This window comes from Penicillium oxalicum, chromosome III, assembly GCF_001723175.1.
Source record: "Penicillium oxalicum strain HP7-1 chromosome III, whole genome shotgun sequence".
Taxonomy (NCBI): domain Eukaryota; kingdom Fungi; phylum Ascomycota; class Eurotiomycetes; order Eurotiales; family Aspergillaceae; genus Penicillium; species Penicillium oxalicum.
In genome coordinates, this window is record NC_064652.1 from 896,569 (window position 1) to 915,704 (window position 19,136).

The following is a 19,136-nucleotide window of genomic DNA, read 5'->3' on the forward strand; positions in this document are numbered from 1 at the left end:
ATACTCATTAACAGATTTTCCAGAGAGGAGTAGAGAACCAAACTAGTAGCCAGTAGGAAGCTCAAGGTCGAGTTGGCTCAAGCGATAGCTCCGCCATGGACTCAGTGGAACCACCCGCACAGCAGCAGCGGGTATCTAATGTGGAGTCCATGAAATTGACCCGACCACTGCCGACCTTCACATTGAGTTGCAGGATGCCCACTAGCCTGCCCAATCACTTTGTGATAGCCAATATTTCCACACATTATGAGCAAAGAACGGAGGATGTCATTGAGAATTGGGGGGAAAAGATCACTTAGGTGCCAAAAGTGAAGAGCAGAGTCAGGACAAATTGTTGATATGCAGATAGGCTATGTCTAAACCGAAACGCTTCAAACGCCGTCAAATGCGTAGAACTCAGAAAATGTAAATGACATGTGACACACAAGCACAGACCCCAAAATGCGGACTTGAGATGATGCAGAAATGCATTTTGTGCTGAACAGAGGCGCTTCAAAAGAACAGGGACCCAGAAGTATTGTGAGCAAAATGCGTGGATGCAATTGCCATCCCAAGACAGGGGCGGCAGGAAAGCAGGGGTATATGAGAGGACTAGGCAGCTCCACTTCGATTTTTTGCCGCGAAGAAGCCGATCAGTGTACAACAAAGCATGTTCATACATCCCGAGACTTGGGTCGAAGAGGGAGAGTGATGGCACCAACTTTCGTGGCCGGCAAAACACCCTCGGGGATCGCATCCAATGCTGCCTCCAAGTCATCATCGTCTTCAAGATCACCTTCAAGGGTTTCTTCGATTGAATCAGCAGCATAGGACAGCGCCTCGGAGGTTTGTGAAATGTAGCTGGCGCCCAGATCGGTGCCTTCTTCATCTGCTGCAGCCTCGTCGAGGTATTCACTTCCTTCCCCTTCGCTCAACTCTTCCTCGTAATCCTCCTCGTCCGCATCCTCTTCTTCTTCAACAATTTCGTCTTCCATGGGCTCCTCTTCATCTTCGCTATCGGTGGAAGAGAAATCTTCGAGATCCTGCGGGGTATCGCGCCAATACAAAAAATCGGTATATCCTTCTCCTCCAGATTGTACCAGAAGACTGACTGGGGGGAAGAAATGATCAAGCAACTCTTGCATAGTGACGTAGCTACTCTTGTACTTGTTCAAGCTGAGCAAATCAAGAGACACTTCGGCGTTGGAATTGATCGTGAAGATGCGGGTCGAAGGGATGTTCACCGATCGGTAGCTCAGAGCGTCCGTCAACCGATTGCCAAATCCAGCGTAGAAGGGATTCTCTTTGCCGGCAAACAGACCGAGAATGTCACGCAGGCAAGCCATCTTGAAGACTTCTGGTTTCCTCAAGTAGATCTCCCGCCTCAGCGCCGCCATGGTACGATCAGGACTGCAAATGACCGGTCCCTTGGGAAGACGGTATCCATCTTGGCAGACACCGTTCAGGTATGCCCGTGTTGTGTCCGATTGGCCGACGGACCGACTGGTCAAATACATAATGTTGTAGCCGTTATTCACAATGTCTGTGTACAATTTGGCAACACCGGCATGGGTCCAATCACGCCCAATCATGTTGAGAACATGTCCAAGGGCGTCAGACTTGGTGATTGTTCCATCAATGTCGGAGATCACAATAGGGACATTTCCATTCCAGAGGAACATGTTTGCTGTACAGGTTGCTTTGTTCACGCTGAAGGACATGAAATTCGGGCCCGGCTTGAGCTTCAGTGCCTTGAGCTGGTCGCTGGTCAACCGTAGGGTCTTGGCATAATTGCGGGTTTCTGCTGCGAAGGAATCCTGAATTGGGGACTGAGGCGGGGTTGGAAAACCTGGCTGGACATCGGACTTGGTCCGATGATGACGAGTGGCCATGCTCGGCTCCATGGTGGGATGTTCACCCTCGCTGTGATAGCCAGGGTCAGAAACTGCATCGTCATCGCCGGATTTTGTAGTTCGGATGGATCTCAAAGCCGTTGTCCGGTAGGCAGCTTCTTTGGCCTCTTCGCTGCTGTAAATCCAGAGGTTCCCATGCTCATCCGCTCCAATGAGTGCGCCGATGTCATAACTACCCTCCAGTTCTTCAGCAAGAATCTTGCGCGCCATAACCTCGGCCCGAATCGCGTCTTCCTCATTGCTCTTGTACCCTGTCATATCTAACATCAAATCACCGGTCTCGGTGACATGCGAGGGTATATTTGAGCCAGAGAGCTTCTTCGATAACGAGATTGCACGAGACATGGCTTCTTGAGGAGACAATGGAGGTGGACTTCGGGGCCGCATTTTCTCCTCAGAATCATCCCCGTAAGCTGGGTCAAGCCCGGCCTGAGACGTTGGGTTCCCATCATCAGATCGACTGCCACTGACGCCTATCACATTGTCCGAGAGCGAATGGTCAAGTCGAGGTTTAGGCGAGCCGGTGCCGAAAGGACTCGAGTCCGAATCTGCAGGTGAACGTGACAGTGGCGTGATCGCACCTACCCACAGGTTAGATAATTTACACAAGGGTCTCATCTTTTCGGTGTGCGGGTGGTTATCGCACCTAAATCCGTGGCTGCCCGTGATTGCCTCGATAAATGGATTCCTGGTGGAGTCCTCGCGCTATCGGACAAGGCATCACTGGGAGTCTTCTCCAGGTCCAAAAATTCAGGCTCCTGCAGATTTGCTCCAAGATCTTGAACCGGTACTTGAGGGCTCGCTGCAGGAGACACCAACGGGGAGGTTTGCAAGGACGCGGGGATATCGTCGGTGGTTTCAAAGACGAAGAACGCTTCGCCTCCTTCTCCCAATTTCATGGCATACTCCTGCTTCACTCCATTGACCTTGAACTCGACCTTTTTCTCATACGGACGGAGAAGTGAGAACTTTCCAAAGCGGACATGAAACGGCGAGCAAGCGAGGGTACCTGAGAACGAGAGCGAAGTAGAACAATCAGCCAACATAGTCCAGGTAGACGATGGCTAGTCCACGCCCTCTGTGATCCAAAACACTGCACCGTTTGCCGACTTACCATCCTCTTGTTCAATCACGATCACATCGATCGCACCACTCAGAGTTGCCGGATTGATTGAGTTCCATGTCTTGGAGACGGAGCCGCTGATGCTACGGACATACTGCATTGCGCCGAGGTTGAAGGGTGGTGGAGCACCCTGAGAGGGAGACCGGATTTCCTAGCGGATGTAGTAAAATACAATGGAAGAGTTGAAGAAAATCTACTGACGTCGACTGGAAATTCTGAACGGGCGGAACAGAGGGGTGGAAACAGGTTCGTTGGGAAGACTCGGGATCGCCGCTAGGACAAGGACCCATGTGACAGTCGGCTGACGAACAGTCGCACTGTCTCATCCGTTGTAATGTTACCCCAGTCAGCATCCCCAGCAGCCGCTGAGACTACAGAAGATCTGCATCCCACCAGGCCACACTCCTGGGGTCAAGAGGCGGAGGGATGAAACATGCACCCGCTTTTCATGCCCTTATGTCATGTGCCTATGAGCATCCACAGGTTTTGTTGGAAGGGTCTACCAACATCTGCACGACGCCCACCAGGTACTTGCGGTGGTAACCTTAACCCGCAGGTTCAACACCCAACGTTTGTTATGTAAGCGCCCGGCGGGCAGGTGCCGAGGTCATTAAACCTTCGATGATGGATGGGCGCTAGTCCACAACTGGACTAGCTCATTTAGCGGCAGATCCTTGAAAGTCTGAAGCACGCTAAGCCCAGCGTGGATGCAACTGACTAAACTGGGGTCAGGTGACAATTTCCATGTTCCACTCCGACGGAGAGGACCGATTGAACTCTGGCTACTATTGCTGCCAGCCACGGGCTCTTTCCTTCGCTCATTCTAGATTGCTCCCGCTACCCGCGTCTATGGGTCATTGACGCTGGGATGTACGAGCCATTCTATCTCGCCTTTGATGCCTACCCAACTGTCGTCCCGCGAGTGAAGGTGCGAGGCCTCATGGCACTGTTCCTGGCGGTTTCAATTTTGTGGGCGCTGATCTGGTAAGCCCCATTTCCCCGCAGACGACTCCTCCGAGACCACATTCGATGAGTGTTTTGTTTTGGAGATCTGACATTCGGCAGGCTTCTCTACCGAGCATGGCAAGTCTGTCAAACTCCTAATGATGTTCTCGTTGAGAAATTGGGCCTCGACATTCCACCACCACCAGAGGTCACCCTGGAGGAAATCACTGCTCGTGAGATTCGTTTGGCTTGGAAACAGCCAGAGTTTCATAACTCCATACACAAGCATATCATCCAAGTGAACAATGTGAAAGGTATGCCTGCCTCCTAGCACCAGGTGGACTGGTTGTCGACTCGATCACACTCGGAAAGTACCTAACGAAATCAATGTAGTCGGCGAGTCGAAACGGGCAGAAACTGCGGTTGAAATCTCGAACTTGATTCCTGGCAGCATATACCATGTTTGTGTCCTCTCCGTCAGCGCAGCAAATTTCCAGACTCCGAGCGCCGTCCTGCACGTGCGCACCAAGTCGCTACCTCTCTCCCAAGGCGCGCAAGATGCGGTCAACGGCGGTCCGATTATTCGAGCATCGATTCCGAGATCGATTGTGGGATTACCCACCCCGTCCGCTCCTCTCATGGCTCGTGAGCTCAGCTCGGGCCAGGCACCTGGCAAGCGGCCTTCTACGGGCCGCAAATCTTCACCCGCGACCGGCTCCACCGATTTTTCCTACGGCCAAGCCGACGAGTCTCGACGTAACGGCCACCGTTCCAACCGAGACGAGAGTCTGGAGCAACTGGCGGAACGCCTTAAAGCTCTTCAGCAGGAGAACGATAACGTGGAGAAACAGGCAGCAGAAGAAGACGAGGAACATTCGCAGCAATTGAAGGACCTCGAAAAACAGCGGGACGAGTTGAAGAAACGTGTCAAGGAAAAGGATGAAGCTAGCGGAGACCTGAAAAAGCACGTCTCCAAGCTGGAAAGTGTTAACCGCACCGTGCAGAGCGAGAAGACCAAGCGTATGAGACTTCTCCAGCAGAAAGAAGCTGAGCGTGATAAGCGAAAGAATGATATTTTGCGATGGCAGGAGAAGGTCGCCCGAATGAACGCGGATGCGGCGCAGGCCAAGGAAGACAAGTCCCGTGTGGAGGAAGATGGCAAGGCCCGAGGAGACGAAATTCGCAAAAAGATTGCCAAAGAACAAGCGGACATGAAGATGATTGACGATGAAATTCAAGACAAGGGTGGTCGTATCAAGAAACTCGAAGACGAAAGGAAAGGACTTCAAGATGGCGAAAGTGAGGACGGAAAGGAGCTGGATCGAATCGACAACGAGCGAGCCCGGCAATGGGAGATGAAGCTGAACAGTCTGCACGCACGATATGCCACATTGGTCAATCTGCATGCGCAAGCTCAACAGCAGTATCAAGAAGCCCAAGAACGGTTGAAATGGCTCACGAACCAGCGTCCGAACAGTTCGGGCTTTTTCAACATGCCCTCCTTGGACCTGGATATGAACAATGCTGCAACCATACGGCCACGACGGCACCGCAGCTCCCTGAATAGCAATGTTTCCTCCCCAGTCAATTTCCCCGGTGTCGAGTCAGCCTTCCCAGGTAGCTTGACATACAATCCTCCGGTTACGAATTCGCCCACCTTCCCACCCAGTTCTGCCTTTTTCAACATTAATAACGGAATGACAATTCCCGATCTCTCTGAGCCGCCCGAAATCATGCGTTCCGACGCAGAGTCTACATTCAACAACCCTCAAATGAGTCCTCGTGCGGATGCCTTGCTGCCATCTGATCTTCTGGGTGACGAGGAGTCTCCGGAGTTCCCGCAACCACTGACACGGCCACTTTTCTCCGCAATCGAAGCGCCGAATGCCTCCCGAGATAATTTCCACGTCGGGCCTGCCTCCCCTGCATCTTCTGAAAGTAGGCCCGGTAGTGCTTTTGCCAGCCCGCTTGAAAGCCTGAACCGACAGGCTTCAGATTCCCAGGCTGTCGGGCTGTCAGCCGCCGCAGAGCGACCCAAAAGCGCCACACGTCGACTTTCTGGCTCTTTGGGTTTCACCGGCCTCGAGGCAAGACGCTGGCCGACGAGCCGCCTATGCTGGGCACGTTGAAACCAGGTCAAAGCCAGTCCTTCCCCCGCAATCCGGATGAACTGGAGCCCATCGGCTCCCGGCGGCGACGATTGAGCTACACAGGAAACTGGGCTAATCCAATGTCCTTGTTCCCTCGCAGCAACACCACCGGTGCTACTGCGGACAGTTCGTCAGATCACGCGCCATCCCGGCGTGCTGCATTCTCCAGCATTTTCTCATCTAGTAGGTTTGGGTTCGGCAGCACTGCCACCCGAGGGAATTCGGATCTGAACACGGGCTACAACCAGTTCAGCCCCCGTCATGATCCCATTGATCCATCTTCAATCCTTGGCAATGTTCGTCGCGGCTCCCTTTCCCCTCGTCCTTCATCGGCCTTTTCTTTTGACACTCAAAACCAGCTACCTCACCCTTCCACGGACAACCGTCATTTTGGATGGCCCTCGACGGAACCGACGGGCCACCGAAACAGCCCATTGGGCTTGGACTGGGCTTCTCCTTCCACTTGGTCGCGCGGACCTTCCCGTCGGCCCTCGCTCTCTTTCGGTTCATCGGGGCATCTTCCATTGGGTCTCACTGGAGAGCCTGATTTCGTGGAAGAAACGTATGAACGACAGCTGCGGCCTCTCCAAGCTCCGATTGGAACCCGCCCATCCTCGTCTCACCGTCCCATGACGCCCAAGCTGAATCCGGCTGCGCCCACATTTACCGCCGTCTTCAGCGGCATGCAGGATGGTCTGCACCAAGAAGAGGAACATGACACCCCCTTCGATCTGCATGTCGGTGGCGACGGATCCCCGTCTGAATCTCGAATGTCACGGGACTCTCGCTCACTATCCCACTTCACCGCTGGATCCTACGAGTCACTGGAGCGCATGCCATCCGGCGCATCTGCTGAAAACATCTCGAAAGAGTCTTTCATCCGCAAGATAACCCGCAAGGGTAGCTCCAGTAAATTCAGCTCATGGAAAGACCGCTCGGGCCTCTTCTCCAAAAAGGCCGAGTCCTCACACGGTGACATTGAGGAGGATGCGGCGGCCGAGGCACAACTTGGTAAGAGCGTTGACAGCACCATCTCCAGTGCGCCATCTGCGGATCGCTCAACAAGGAGCAGCCTGGGCTTTTTCTCACGCAAGCCACGCAAGTCCGACAAAGCGAGCGAGACGAGCGAGCGAGCCAGCGAAGCAGGCGATGAGGATTTTACGCTTGCGGAGATCGCGCACGCTTGATTCAGTAATCAGTCCCCTGCTTTCGTTTTGAGATCTTAGTTTTAATCATCTTCCGCCTTGGATTCACTGGCAAACACATTCATTCCGCACCATCAGTGCTGCACATACCTTCTTATCATTTACCTTACATGTTTGCCGGGCTCAATCGACAAACTCTCACATTCTTTTCCCACTCAGCAAATGTCCCTTTTATGAATCATACCACTTTTCCCAAGTAATCACCTTTCACCTCCATCGCCCTTTTGCCTGGGATGCCAGCAAATTGTGTGTATTAATTAGGAAAGAGGTCAAAAAGTCATCAATATGCTCTAACAATTTGTTTGTCAAGGAACGCATGTAATACTGGATGTCTTCTTGTGTCCGACATGTATGCAACTTGACGGGCGTTCCCCGAATCGACCATAGGCCCTGTCACCGAGTGAATCTAATCTGGGAATTCGTTGAAAACTCGAAGATGGCAGCGGTACTAGCGATGTGGAATCTAGCAATCGGCCTATCAGGGACCATACAAGCTATTGACGCATTGTGATTGCGCACAGAATACTGGATTCGCAACCAATCCAGCCTAGATGGATCGAGAATCAGAGATGGGTTGGGCGGGTCACAAGCGGTTTACAGCAAGCAAGCAACCCAATCTTATCGCCGCACAAAATCGTCCCTCGGGTTCGACGCCGCTCCACTGGAATTTCAACTCTTTCGAACGCTGAGCTGGTCATACCTGCTCAACTGCAGACACGGATCAAAACTATGGCGAATTCCAGGTCTGTATCTTCCGTAGCTGAGTTGAATCCAGAGATTGGTATCCCAATCTGACTAGATCAAAGATTCGAGTATGTCAAGGACTTTGAACAGCCCGACGTCTTGCTACCCAATACCTGGATCGTCGTCCGCATCGACGGAAGAGGATTTCACAAGTGAGTCGCCATGAACTTGATCACGATTCATTGACAAGGGCCAAATTGCTCCTCTCCATCTCTCATGATACTTGACTCTAACGATCTCGCAGGTTGTCAGATCACTATGCGTTTATTAAACCAAATGATCGGCGAGCTCTTGATCTGATGAACGCCGCTGCTGTCGAGGTCATGAAGGACCTGCCAGATCTATGCATCGCATATGGCGTTAGTGATGAGTTCAGGTGCGAGAATGGCCCCATCTCTTCGCCTTGATTGATCCTTGTTTTGTGGTCGGTATCCGTGAAACTGAGTAGTCCGCAGCTTCGTTTTCCATCCGACTTGTCAGCTCTTCGAAAGACGAAATGCGTGAGTGAAAAGAACACATCTTTCCTCTTGTCTAGTTGATTTTTCCTGGTCGGTATTCCCCAATATTGGTTTCTGATTGATAGATTAAATGACAGCAAACTGGTGACAACCATTGTCTCGACATTCACGGCGTACTACATTCATCTATGGTCTACGTACTTTCCGTCAACGCCACTTCAGCCTCCTTATCTGCCATCCTTTGATGGTCGGGCTGTCATCTATCCTACTGCGCGAATTCTCAGAGACTACATGAGCTGGCGCCAAGTAGATTGTAAGTTTTTTTTTTTTTTTGATGTTCTTTTGCTCCTTTCCTTCCTGTTGCCAGGGCAAGACAAAATCGCAATCAACCTGGGATGAACCATCTTGACTAATATTGATATTCATTTAACAAAGGCCATATCAACAATCTCTACAACACCACCTTCTGGACTATGGTTCAGCAAGGAGGTCTGACTAACACAGATGCTGAGCAAGAATTGAAGGTTTGTGGCTCCTTTTTGCCTCTCATCTCGGGGAGACTGAACGGCACGAGACTCGGTCAGTGTCAAGTGGCGGGATCAATTCACTAACAGCCATCAAGGGAACTGTGTCTGCCGACAAGAACGAGATTCTTTTCAAACGCTTCGGCATCAACTATAACAATGAGCTCGAGATTTATAAGAAAGGAAGTGTGCTCTACCGACAAGTGAGATCAATGCAGCCTTCCTATGACACATTATATGCCAATGGATACTAATACTCAAGGCGCAGTATGAACTTCAGGAGCCTGCTCAAGAGCAGGACGTCAAGGACGAGGATGACTATGCTCAATCAGAACCGAAACAGTCTCGCTCACAACAGGAGAAACTCAAAAAATTGCGCCGAAAGGCTCAGGTTGTAGTGGATCACGTCGATATCATCCGGGACGAATTCTGGGAGAGACGTCCCTGGATCTTGTCTGGGAAACCAGGAAAGTTGCCTACGACGGACTCGAATGATCAGAAGGAAGCTGAGAAATAAGAACACAAAAGAATACATGTTCATTGCTATGACAGAAACCTGTACAGCTCGAGGAAATGTTGAATAGCCATGCCAAACATAGTGGGTATCATGATCGCAGCAACAAAAAGCCTTTGGCAATCTATAGACTCGGTTCCGGCGCGATGCAAAAAAAAGAGACAACTTTTAGAAAACGATGCTGGCGCTTTCAAAGCATAGTGTAGATCAAGCAAGTTTTGCCTTTTTATCCTTCTTCTCCTTTTTGGAGCTCTTCAGGTCGGACTCTTTTTCTTCGCCGCTTTCCTTGGCCCGGCTCTTGCTTTTGGACCCCTTGCTCTCTTTCTTTTCCTTCTTCTTCTTCGCCAAGATCTCGGCCTCGTCAGAAGAAGCAGAAGTGGCAGTGTTTTCTCCCCCATCTTCATTCGTCAGCATAGGAGTGGGGTAGTCTTCTTCGCTTGCAGTGCGTCTCGATTGCTTCAACTTCTTTTCCTCTGCTTTGCGTTCCTTGCGTTCCTTCTTCTCCTTTTTCCTCAGCCGCCTTTCTTCTTTGCTCTCCATCCGTTCCTCAGAGGCAGAAGAATCACCGGAAGATGTGACTGCCGATCCACTTGCTTCCTTGAGCTTGCGTCGCTTGGCTTTTTCCTCCCTGCGCGTAGCTCGTTTCTCCTTCCGCGCTGCTTTCTCCTCCTTCCGGGCGGCCTTTGCCTCCTTTCTCGCTCGCCGCTCGCCTTCATCCTCGGTGTCACGCTTTCGCTTGGACGAAGACCTGACCTTGGTCACTACTGCTTCCACGGCGACTTTCTTCTCGATAGTGCCGGCAAGGCATTCCCCACGCACAAAGTGTCGGTACAACTCGCTTGTCAGGGCATTGTTCGCTGGTTTGATTTCTGGTTTCTCCTCGCCGATCCCCTTGAGCGCATCTTCGAATCCTCGCAGCCACCATTGATTGGTAGGATCTTTGGTAGTTTTCTTGCCCACGCCGTGATTGTTTTGTTTGCGCGAGACGAGGATCGGTCTCGTCAGACCGAGACCGCCGTGGGGGCCAGGCCGTTTATTCGGATTGAGAGGGTTTCCAGGACCGGACCATCCATGTCGGATGAGGTATGCTTGGGCGTCCATTTCGTAGTGAGCAAAGCCGGGCTGATAGTGGAGGAAATAACGAAGGCGCGGTCGCGAGGCTTGTTGAGTAGGACGAGGGGACGGGGACTTGACCCTGCGACAGGCCAAATCAGAGGAGAGGGGGAGTCGGAATGAGACGCTATAAAGCAGACATGCGCTGACTGATGTTCTCGGGGTGGAACAAGTGGACGAGAATCAGGTCTTGTTCACCTTCAAACGGGCGAGATAAAATTCAAGGTGTTTTGAGCGGATAAGAAGAAAAAAAAAGACTCGGTCCCTGGGCGATAAGGAAACTCCGCGCCTATCGATCTTCGGAACGATTTCGCTGCCCGCAAGTCAGGTGAGGCCCCCGGGTGCACTCTGATTATATAATCATGGCATCTTTCAGGAAGTTGGCAATATGGTACAAGATGGCCCTCGAATAAGTCGATCTCTGAAACCTGGTACATTAATGGAATGTGAGTGGTGGAAAGCATGGTACTGCACGGCTCGGAGAGATCTTCGACAGGAAGAAAATTCATGCTGTGCATAAAGCTCACCAGCAAAGCTACTTGACGCTGGACGAGAGAGGCCGATACACGAAGCAAGTTCAATGCTTTGATTGCTTCGACGTGATGAATATCATGCTTGTTTTGACCCTTCTGAGACTGCCTGCTCGAGAAAGCGCGTGGGCAAGGGAAGAAACATGTCCAAGTTTTGACTGGGATGAGTTGAGATATCTGTCACATCCCAGTCGAGTGAACTGATCACGGCAATTGTAAGTTGACAGGTGACATGGAGCCTCGAGTCTTCTTCTTTTGATGCCCGACGTATACATGTCATTGTCAGTGGCTAGCGCTATATAGATGCCAATGCGATCTTCAGGCGGAATTCCATACGCTCATGTCCAAGATACAATGTGCACCAAAGGCTCCGCGAGCAACATTGGAGGAAAGAGGAACACGGAATAGCAAGAATAAGTATAGTGCGTTATCCCGTTCTTCAAGAATGAGATATATGATCTGAATCGGTGGGGAAGCGGGGGAAGAAAAAAAATCCAATTGGGAAAAAAAAGGCATTGAAGGTTCATGTCACGCGTACAAATACGGGTAGAATTGGGCCAATTACAGTACCCAGGTGCTCAGTCACAAAAAAGGACGATGTGTGCAGCAGAAGAAAAGAAATAGCGTGATCGGCGTGGGCTCATTAACTGGTACGAAGAAGATGCTCATTCGATACGTGGAGGGCTTCGAGAGCTCTTGCCCATCGGGCTTGCGCTCAAGCTAGAAGGGTATAAAAGTGAGCTATTCTGGCTTGAACAGAGCATTCCGAACGGTGGAAACAAGGGCACTGAGTCACTCACGATCGTCGTCGCTCTCCTTCTTTCCGGAAACCTTCAATGATTTTGGCCATCTCTTTGCGCGCTGCGTGGGCGTCCACCTTCTTTCCGCCCAGGCTCATGCTCACCTTTTCGTTCGCAGTAGCCATGAGCAGCCGCTTGAGGAGGATGTGACGCATGTTCATACACACAAACACGCCGCAGTCACTACCGCCGTCCTGCTGAGGGGAATCTCTCAAGTGCTGAAAGGCCAACGGTCGTCCCAGCAGTTTACCGAATTGCGCAGTCACATATCGGGCTTCGTCGTGATTTCCGAAAGCCAGTGAGTCATAGTGGAAAGCAACCCCATCCACGATAGAAATCAATAACAGTGACCAGTGCGTGCCTCCCTCGGCTTGCATCTTGTTGTGACAATCATTGATAGGCAGGAAGACGTGGGTGGTTTGCGAGAAGTCGGGCAGGGCTGAACGCAGTGAGCGCGGGTCCGGAGTCTGGAAAAGCATAAACGACATGCTGGGTCGAAGGAGAACAATATGCGAGGTCTTGTATTGAACCAGAAATTCATGTTCAAGGTATCTGCAGCAGTCTCCCGTCAGTACTGGTTTCTCGTGGGCGCTGCAGCCCGCCTTGAATCCAAACAGCTTACTCTTCCCAGAACGAGATGATCTACAGACGAGTCAGTATTCGATGCTCCAGCAATCAAAACGGATTTTATCGCGATTGGCGATACTCACGTTGTCGGTCAGCCAATCGTTCTTCAGGCATTGCATATCCTCCCGAGTCACTGTGTTCCTGATTAGCCGCGGCAGTCGAGATGAAGAAGCGGGGTCCATACATCGGATATCATGATCTGCAGGCCCGAGAATCATGTTAGCGCACCTTTCAGCTCATCACCATCCCCGGTGAGGACTCATTTAAGCTCACAGCTGAGATAGGCATCATCGGGGCTCAGCTAGACAGATCAGCAGTTGTCCCCGAACCGACAGTCTTGGTGACGAGGAAATCAGCTTACTCTGTCGCCGAAATGACCCCGCATCCTCTTCTGCAACCTGCCCAGGCCACCATCCCGCATCTTGCTTGGAACAAGAGGAGCTGGAAGTTGGACGAACTTCGTTCCGTCAGGTCGGAGAACTTGGAGAATATCAACGACACCTCGCTACAGAGAGAGTTTGTTGTTCCGTTGAACAAAAGAAACGCGCGTGGTGTCTGGCGTGGAGGATGATCAAAGAGGACAACAACCGTTTGTCAAGCAGTGGAATTACAGGATGTTCTAATTCTGCGATGGTTCTGCAATGGCGGAGTGGAGACGGATCGGATCAAGCTCCGGACTAAAGAGTGTGTCGGAATTCCACAGGCTTGTAGGAGTAGTACTCCAGAAAATCGAGCACGGGCGATGTTGTAGGTCTTAGATTGAGAGTTTGAATTTGCTGCCAAAGGTGGTTCAAGGCAGAAACATTAAACGAGACTCTGCTTGATGATCCCTTGGGGTCGCTATCCGCTGTCAGCCAGTCAGCTCCTCTCGACTCTGACGTTCTGGCGTGCGGTTCGAGAACCCGATGACGCGGGGCGCTTGTCTATTTCAGGGCGGTGGATCGTTTTCTGCCATCGTCAGTGGACTGAGCCACAGTCCCCAGCCTGACACTACCGGCCTTACGTTGACGTCTTCTCTTCTGCCTCGCGTCTGAGTGTCCGTGAGGAGTCTCTTCACCCAATTTCGTTGGTCTCTTTTTTGATTCTGTCTGATTGCTCTGAAACAATCCCCAGTCTCGATTAAAACGTCTCGAACGAGTGTCGACGAGTCGCGAGAATGCCTCCTCCTCCTCCCCCTCCCCTCCGCCGCCGCCGCCGCCCGGAGGTCTTGGTGGCCCTCCCCCACCTCCTCCTCCTGGAGGTGGCAGCAATCTTCCTGCCAGACCGTCGAAAAATGAAGTTAAAGGAAGGGTAAGCTGAAAGTCTACGCGGTCCATGTCTTTCTCGTGGACGACTTCCTCCCTTTGGGGGCTGAGGTTCAAGCTAACGCGATCGCAGGGCGCTTTGTTATCCGATATTCACAAGGGGACCCGACTGAAAAAAACCGTCACCAATGACCGATCAGCGCCTCAAATAGGAAGCACCGGAGGAAACTCGGCGGCACCTGCAGTTGGCGGAGCGCCACCAGTGCCGGGCATGAAAGCGCCCTCGGGTCTGGCACCGCCTGTGCCATCAGGCCTTGCTGCCAATCGAGAGCGAAGCAACAGTGAAGGGGTCTCCGGATTAGATGCAGGATCGGGTGGTCCTGCAGCGCAGCTGGGAGGTCTTTTCGCTGGGGGCATGCCCAAATTACGCAGTCGCGGCGGAGTTGATACAGGAGCAAATAGAGATTCACCTTACATGTCCGACGGTGAAACGTCACGGCGCACAGCTCCCTCAGTCCCGAAGCCCCCTTCAGCTCCTCCTCCACCTCCTGGAGCCCGACCACCGGTCCCCCCGCCTTCCGATTCACACAATGCGCCGGCCATCAATCCCCTCGTTGCCAGCTTAAAGAAGCCTCCACCACGTCCCGTCTCCAGGTCGTCTGCGTCTGCGGCGTCTATCAAGGGAGCGCCTGACGCCCCTCCCCCTCGCGCTCCCCCACCACCTCCTGGCTCGCGAAAGCCCTCTGGAGCTCCTCCTCCGCCACCCTCTTCATCCGCGAGCCCGGCAGCTCCTCCCCCGCCCCCTCCCCCTCCTCCCTCCGCGCCCGCATCTTCACGCGTGCCTCCTCCTCCTCCACCTCCAGCTGCTCCCGGCCGGCCAACGCCTCCACCACCTCCCGCCCCGCCATCCGGAGCTTCGTCATCAATGGCTGCTCAAGCAGCACGCAGTGCACTTAGCTCCGCGGGCTCTCCGACAACACCTCCCCCTCCTCCCCCGCCGTCAGCTGCGCCAGCGGCTCCACCTCCGCCTCCGCCTCCAGCTTCAGCTCCAGCCCCTCCACCACCCAGTGAGCCGCCCTCGCGCCCATCACCTATCGCTTCACGTCCAGTTTCACATGAACCGCATATTGCACTAGACCCCAGCGCATATACCTTGTCCTCTGTCGGTCCCGCGCCGTCGTCGGGCCTGCGGGCTTCTGCGAGTATTGGCCCTGTGCGAATAGAGGATCCACGATTCAAATTCCAAGGAGAAGGACTTTTTCCCAAGCCGCGGCCGTTTGTTGGTGGGGAAAGAAGGTATCGAGCTGGTCGAGGAAGCAGTGTGCCTCTCGACTTGAGTGCGCTGAGTGGTTGAGTGCAGAGGACATTGCAGGCAATATCTTCCACCGGAACAGTAGTTTTTTTTTTCTTATAAATTTGAGCTGTTTGATACCATTTGAGCCCCCTTCAGGGAGACATTGCATCTTTGAGAATTCATCCTGAAGGATACTTCGTTGTACTTAAAAGTCTCAGCGTAGATTTATATACACATCATCTTGTCTATGAATGGTGAAGTGTGACTGTGTCGCAGCTCGTCTCCAAGTCGGGATCTCCGAAGCTTAGCTCCGACACGTGACCCGAGCCGTGTGCCATAGAGGGAAAGCTATCTGTAAAGAAAGACCCGAGAAGAACAATCAGCTGCTTTTCTCCATCTGCAATTGAAGGCAAAAACAAAGAGAAGAATCCCCCCAATCTCTTTACTCAACGCACTCCTTCTCGGCGTCCACTCTTCCCCCTCTTAATTCATTGATTCGTCCTAAAGTCTTGAGACCAACGACCGGCCCGAAAGCATCTCGCATCTTCCTTCTCAACCACACGAGTTCGAGCCTGCTACGAATCCCATTGGAAGCTAGCAATTGTGGTCCATTCACTACGAGTCGCAACCCCCAGGCGATTCCTCATTATCAACGCTTTTCTCCCACTTTCAAAACACCTTCCCCCTCCTCGTTCATCGTTGCGCTTCTCCAATTCAGACTACTTGCGGATCAGAATTTCCCCCATCTTGCAGTCAGCGGGGTCATCGAGAAAGCCCTCGTTGCTTGTGATCCAGCAGCTTCTAGAACTGAGCCTCTGTCGCCCGGCACTGGCACTGTGAGGAAGTGCGTCCACCGCCGTCAACGTCTCCTCGGTCAATTTCATCATTCGTCGCACACTTCCATCGCCCAGCATGTCTCTCCCTCTGATGTCGCTCATCAACAGTACGTATCGACCCTCGTGCGGTCCCCGCCCACCACTTATTCTCTCTTACTACGCGTGTGAAACCGATCTACTGACACTCCCTGTCTTGTTATTTCTTTTCTTTTAGAAAAAGTCCTCATCCTCACCGTTGACGGCCGTACACTCCTCGGCACGCTTCTCTCCACCGATCAACTCACCAACATCGTCCTCACCAACACCGTGGAGCGCATTATCCGAACTCCCGACGACGATGAGCCCTCAGCGCAGGTGGAGCATGGCCTGTACCTCATCCGAGGTGATAATGTGGTCATCTGTGGTGAGGTAGATGAGAAGATCGATGCAGATATTGATTGGTCCAAGGTCAAAGGACAGGTGATTCGGGACACGAAAAACGTATGAACGTTGCGTGAGAAGTGTCCGGTGCATACGAGACGTGGATTTGAATAGATGCACGCTCAGGCGTTGGGGGGGTTTTTACGGCGAGGCTTCTTTTTTTGATATCGTCCAATTTTCATTTTCTTCCTCTCTCCGTCTTCCTCGTCTCCTTCCTTTTCTTTTTCTTCTCCTCTCCGGTGATTGAGGTCTTCTTTTGGCGTGGAAAAATAGACGAGCCTGGAGCGTACGCGTGATCTCACGCTGCTGCCAGGGATCAGCCGGGAAATCTTGGAAAGTGAACGATCTCTGAGGGCACAATTTGCAGCCTGGAGAGGGTAGAGTAAATCATCCATGGAGGTTTTCGCAATCATATACCCACTTCTTTCCTGCCATCGTTTTCTCTCTTGGTCCCGTTTCGCCATTGGGTCGGATCGAATTCTTTTTTGGTATAGCGCGCCATTGTGGCAGCGTAAAGAAGCCTCCACCTTGGCTGCGATCCCTTGTAGACAATTCTACATTACCCGACCCGAAGATACGACGACTGCGTGGCTCAGCCGACTCGTCGAGTCAGTCAGCCTGATCATTCATATCCCCAGCTGCCTATCTCCCCCCATATCAGTATAACATTAATAGGCACCAAGCCTAAATGGAAAGGTCATTCATGAGATCCTGTACCAACAGTCGACATGTATCATCATTTCCAGAACCTCCCATGGAAACCCGCTAAGAGCCCCGTCAGCCATGAGTCCTTGATCAAAAACTTGGTCCTGGTTCCCACGGTGCCCATGCTGGCCCAGATTTTCTCTGGAAGCCGAACGGCCGAGCGGGGAATGAACAACTTGGAGGGCCAGCATGGAATGATGGAATGAGGGGCGGGGGAACGTGTTATGCTGCACAGGGCTGTCGATGCATTCCTTCTGGCCCACCAGTACAGTACAAACATGAACAGTATGTACATTGTACTGTAATTCATCTGGGGGTAATGCTATAGGTAAGTGTGTTACGTACAGTAGAATACAGTGTTGACCTCACTCTGGACCACTTGAGCAGATGTGAGGATTTGGGATGATTTTGAATCAACTGTCCTTGACGGTTCAATAGGGAGGATCGGTTCGAGCTTACGCCTGATGGAAAGTGAACGGGCACGGAGCGGTCTTCCGTTTGGGGCGGACCTACTATTTTGGGTGCCTGGTGACTTGCTCTGTGCATTCGATCAATATGGCTTTATGGACTGGCAGATTCAGAGTCGGTCGGGGATTCGGTGGAGGAAATTCAGTTAATCAACCTGTACGAGATATTTCTACTATCTAGGTGGTGTACTATGTTACGCGAGACCGTCGACTCCCAACATCCTGGATGGGGGAGATATAACTGGTACTACTACTAGTACTGCATGCAAGAGTGTACATTCAACATTGTACATCTATAGATGTGTCTTATACTCAATCATTGCATTAGTACCTTGGGCATCAAGGTTCCTGATGGATGACTTCCATTATTGACAGAAGGACTTTAAACTTGATAGGTACTACGACTTCAGGTCAAGGGACCCTCCCGCACAACCATCAGTCACTACGAGCTGAGTTATCGAACCCCCTCAAAACCTCGTCGGCACGTTTTTCCCCCAGTGCACTTGTCACTTTCTCACTCTTTGTCAGTCAATTGATCCCTCCTCATTCGAGTGTGTTCTAGACGCCAGCGGATATGCAGGTGCTTCGTTGTAGGGCAATCCTTGCGGCCAATCCGCGTGGAGTGCGGGATGTTGATCGATTTCTTTTTGTTCACGGACCGTCATACGACTACATAATCATACTGTCCAGCCTTGGGGACTGACTACTGCTCCGCGGTACTTGATAGAGTTACCTTGGGCATACATAGTCCACATTGACACATCTATGGTCATGTAGTACTACCTTAGGTACCTAGTACTACTGCCCACTTCCAACCGAGTACTAACATAGTTGAGTATGTAAGTGCTATGCATAGATGACTGTACTTAGTACAGTCATCTATGCACGAGCCCCCCGCCCCCAAGTCCACTGGCCACCAGCACTCAAGAAACCACCCTCCAGTCCGTCCCCAGTCTCTCGAAGAACTCAACACGGACCTACCTAACCTCATACTAAATTCCTTCTTTTTTTTCCCACTTCTTGTTAGCTTCGGGTATCCTACCTTGGTTAGGCAATAAAGGCGGCTGGTGTAGGTACCATAGTACCCACGTGACAGCAATACTGAATACACCCTGTGCAAGTGTCGAATGTATAGGTACCTAATGCCTGTGATACATCCGTACAGTGCCCATGTAGGATATGTATGTACACAATTTTACCTACAGGACAGGACAGGTATACATACAGAAACTAAACAAGTAGAGTAGACCCAGGTTCCTCCTATCATGGATAGGACTCCAAGAGAAAGAGTCATCGATTTCTAACAGAGCCGGGACTGGCTCGTGCGACGAATTGAATCCGGTCGGCCTCTACCACCAGTCGGTCTGTCACTCCCCTATACGGTATGTACTTACTACTACAATGTGGTAATGTAGCAATGTACTGTAGACTCGTGGAGCATCGATTGCCTCAGAATCAGTAGATGATGCAAAGACTCTCTACTTATCATCATTCCCGGCAGTGGTACTGTACTATACTACAGTGACACAATCAGTTTTCGCCGAT

At 51.8% G+C, this 19,136-nt stretch overlaps 6 protein-coding genes across 6 annotated transcripts; 4 read left to right on the forward strand and 2 right to left on the reverse strand.

Annotated features, from left to right (window-relative positions):
* Nucleotides 1–653: 653 nt before the first annotated feature.
* POX_c03796 (Nuclear elongation and deformation protein 1) lies at nt 654–3,115 on the reverse strand (the record flags this gene model as incomplete). Its single annotated transcript, XM_050112685.1, has 3 exons — nt 654–2,473; nt 2,539–2,901; nt 3,007–3,115. 3 exons carry the CDS (start codon nt 3,113–3,115, stop codon nt 654–656), a joined length of 2,292 nt encoding a protein of 763 aa, XP_049970241.1.
* A 768-nt stretch (nt 3,116–3,883) lies between these two features.
* Nucleotides 3,884–7,297, forward strand: POX_c03797 (uncharacterized protein; the record flags this gene model as incomplete). The annotated part of the gene is made up of 4 exons (XM_050112686.1): nt 3,884–3,999; nt 4,081–4,274; nt 4,354–5,898; nt 5,964–7,297. The coding sequence occupies 4 exons, from the start codon at nt 3,884–3,886 to the stop codon at nt 7,295–7,297; spliced, it is 3,189 nt and encodes a 1,062-aa protein (XP_049970242.1).
* A 747-nt stretch (nt 7,298–8,044) lies between these two features.
* Nucleotides 8,045–9,558, forward strand: POX_c03798 (tRNA(His) guanylyltransferase; the record flags this gene model as incomplete). The annotated part of the gene is made up of 8 exons (XM_050112687.1): nt 8,045–8,058; nt 8,122–8,211; nt 8,304–8,435; nt 8,515–8,559; nt 8,655–8,830; nt 8,953–9,041; nt 9,140–9,244; nt 9,310–9,558. The coding sequence occupies 8 exons, from the start codon at nt 8,045–8,047 to the stop codon at nt 9,556–9,558; spliced, it is 900 nt and encodes a 299-aa protein (XP_049970243.1).
* A 204-nt stretch (nt 9,559–9,762) lies between these two features.
* On the reverse strand, nt 9,763–13,046 carry POX_c03799 (uncharacterized protein; the record flags this gene model as incomplete). The annotated part of the gene is made up of 6 exons (XM_050112688.1): nt 9,763–10,750; nt 11,999–12,550; nt 12,621–12,640; nt 12,709–12,824; nt 12,899–12,926; nt 12,987–13,046. The coding sequence occupies 6 exons, from the start codon at nt 13,044–13,046 to the stop codon at nt 9,763–9,765; spliced, it is 1,764 nt and encodes a 587-aa protein (XP_049970244.1).
* A 484-nt stretch (nt 13,047–13,530) lies between these two features.
* On the forward strand, nt 13,531–15,223 carry POX_c03801 (uncharacterized protein; the record flags this gene model as incomplete). Its single annotated transcript, XM_050112689.1, has 3 exons — nt 13,531–13,653; nt 13,739–13,915; nt 14,003–15,223. 3 exons carry the CDS (start codon nt 13,531–13,533, stop codon nt 15,221–15,223), a joined length of 1,521 nt encoding a protein of 506 aa, XP_049970245.1.
* Nucleotides 15,224–16,075: 852 nt separating this feature from the next.
* On the forward strand, nt 16,076–16,485 carry POX_c03802 (Sm-like protein LSM1B; the record flags this gene model as incomplete). The annotated part of the gene is made up of 2 exons (XM_050112690.1): nt 16,076–16,106; nt 16,214–16,485. 2 exons carry the CDS (start codon nt 16,076–16,078, stop codon nt 16,483–16,485), a joined length of 303 nt encoding a protein of 100 aa, XP_049970246.1.
* Between the last annotated feature and the right edge of the window lie 2,651 nt (nt 16,486–19,136).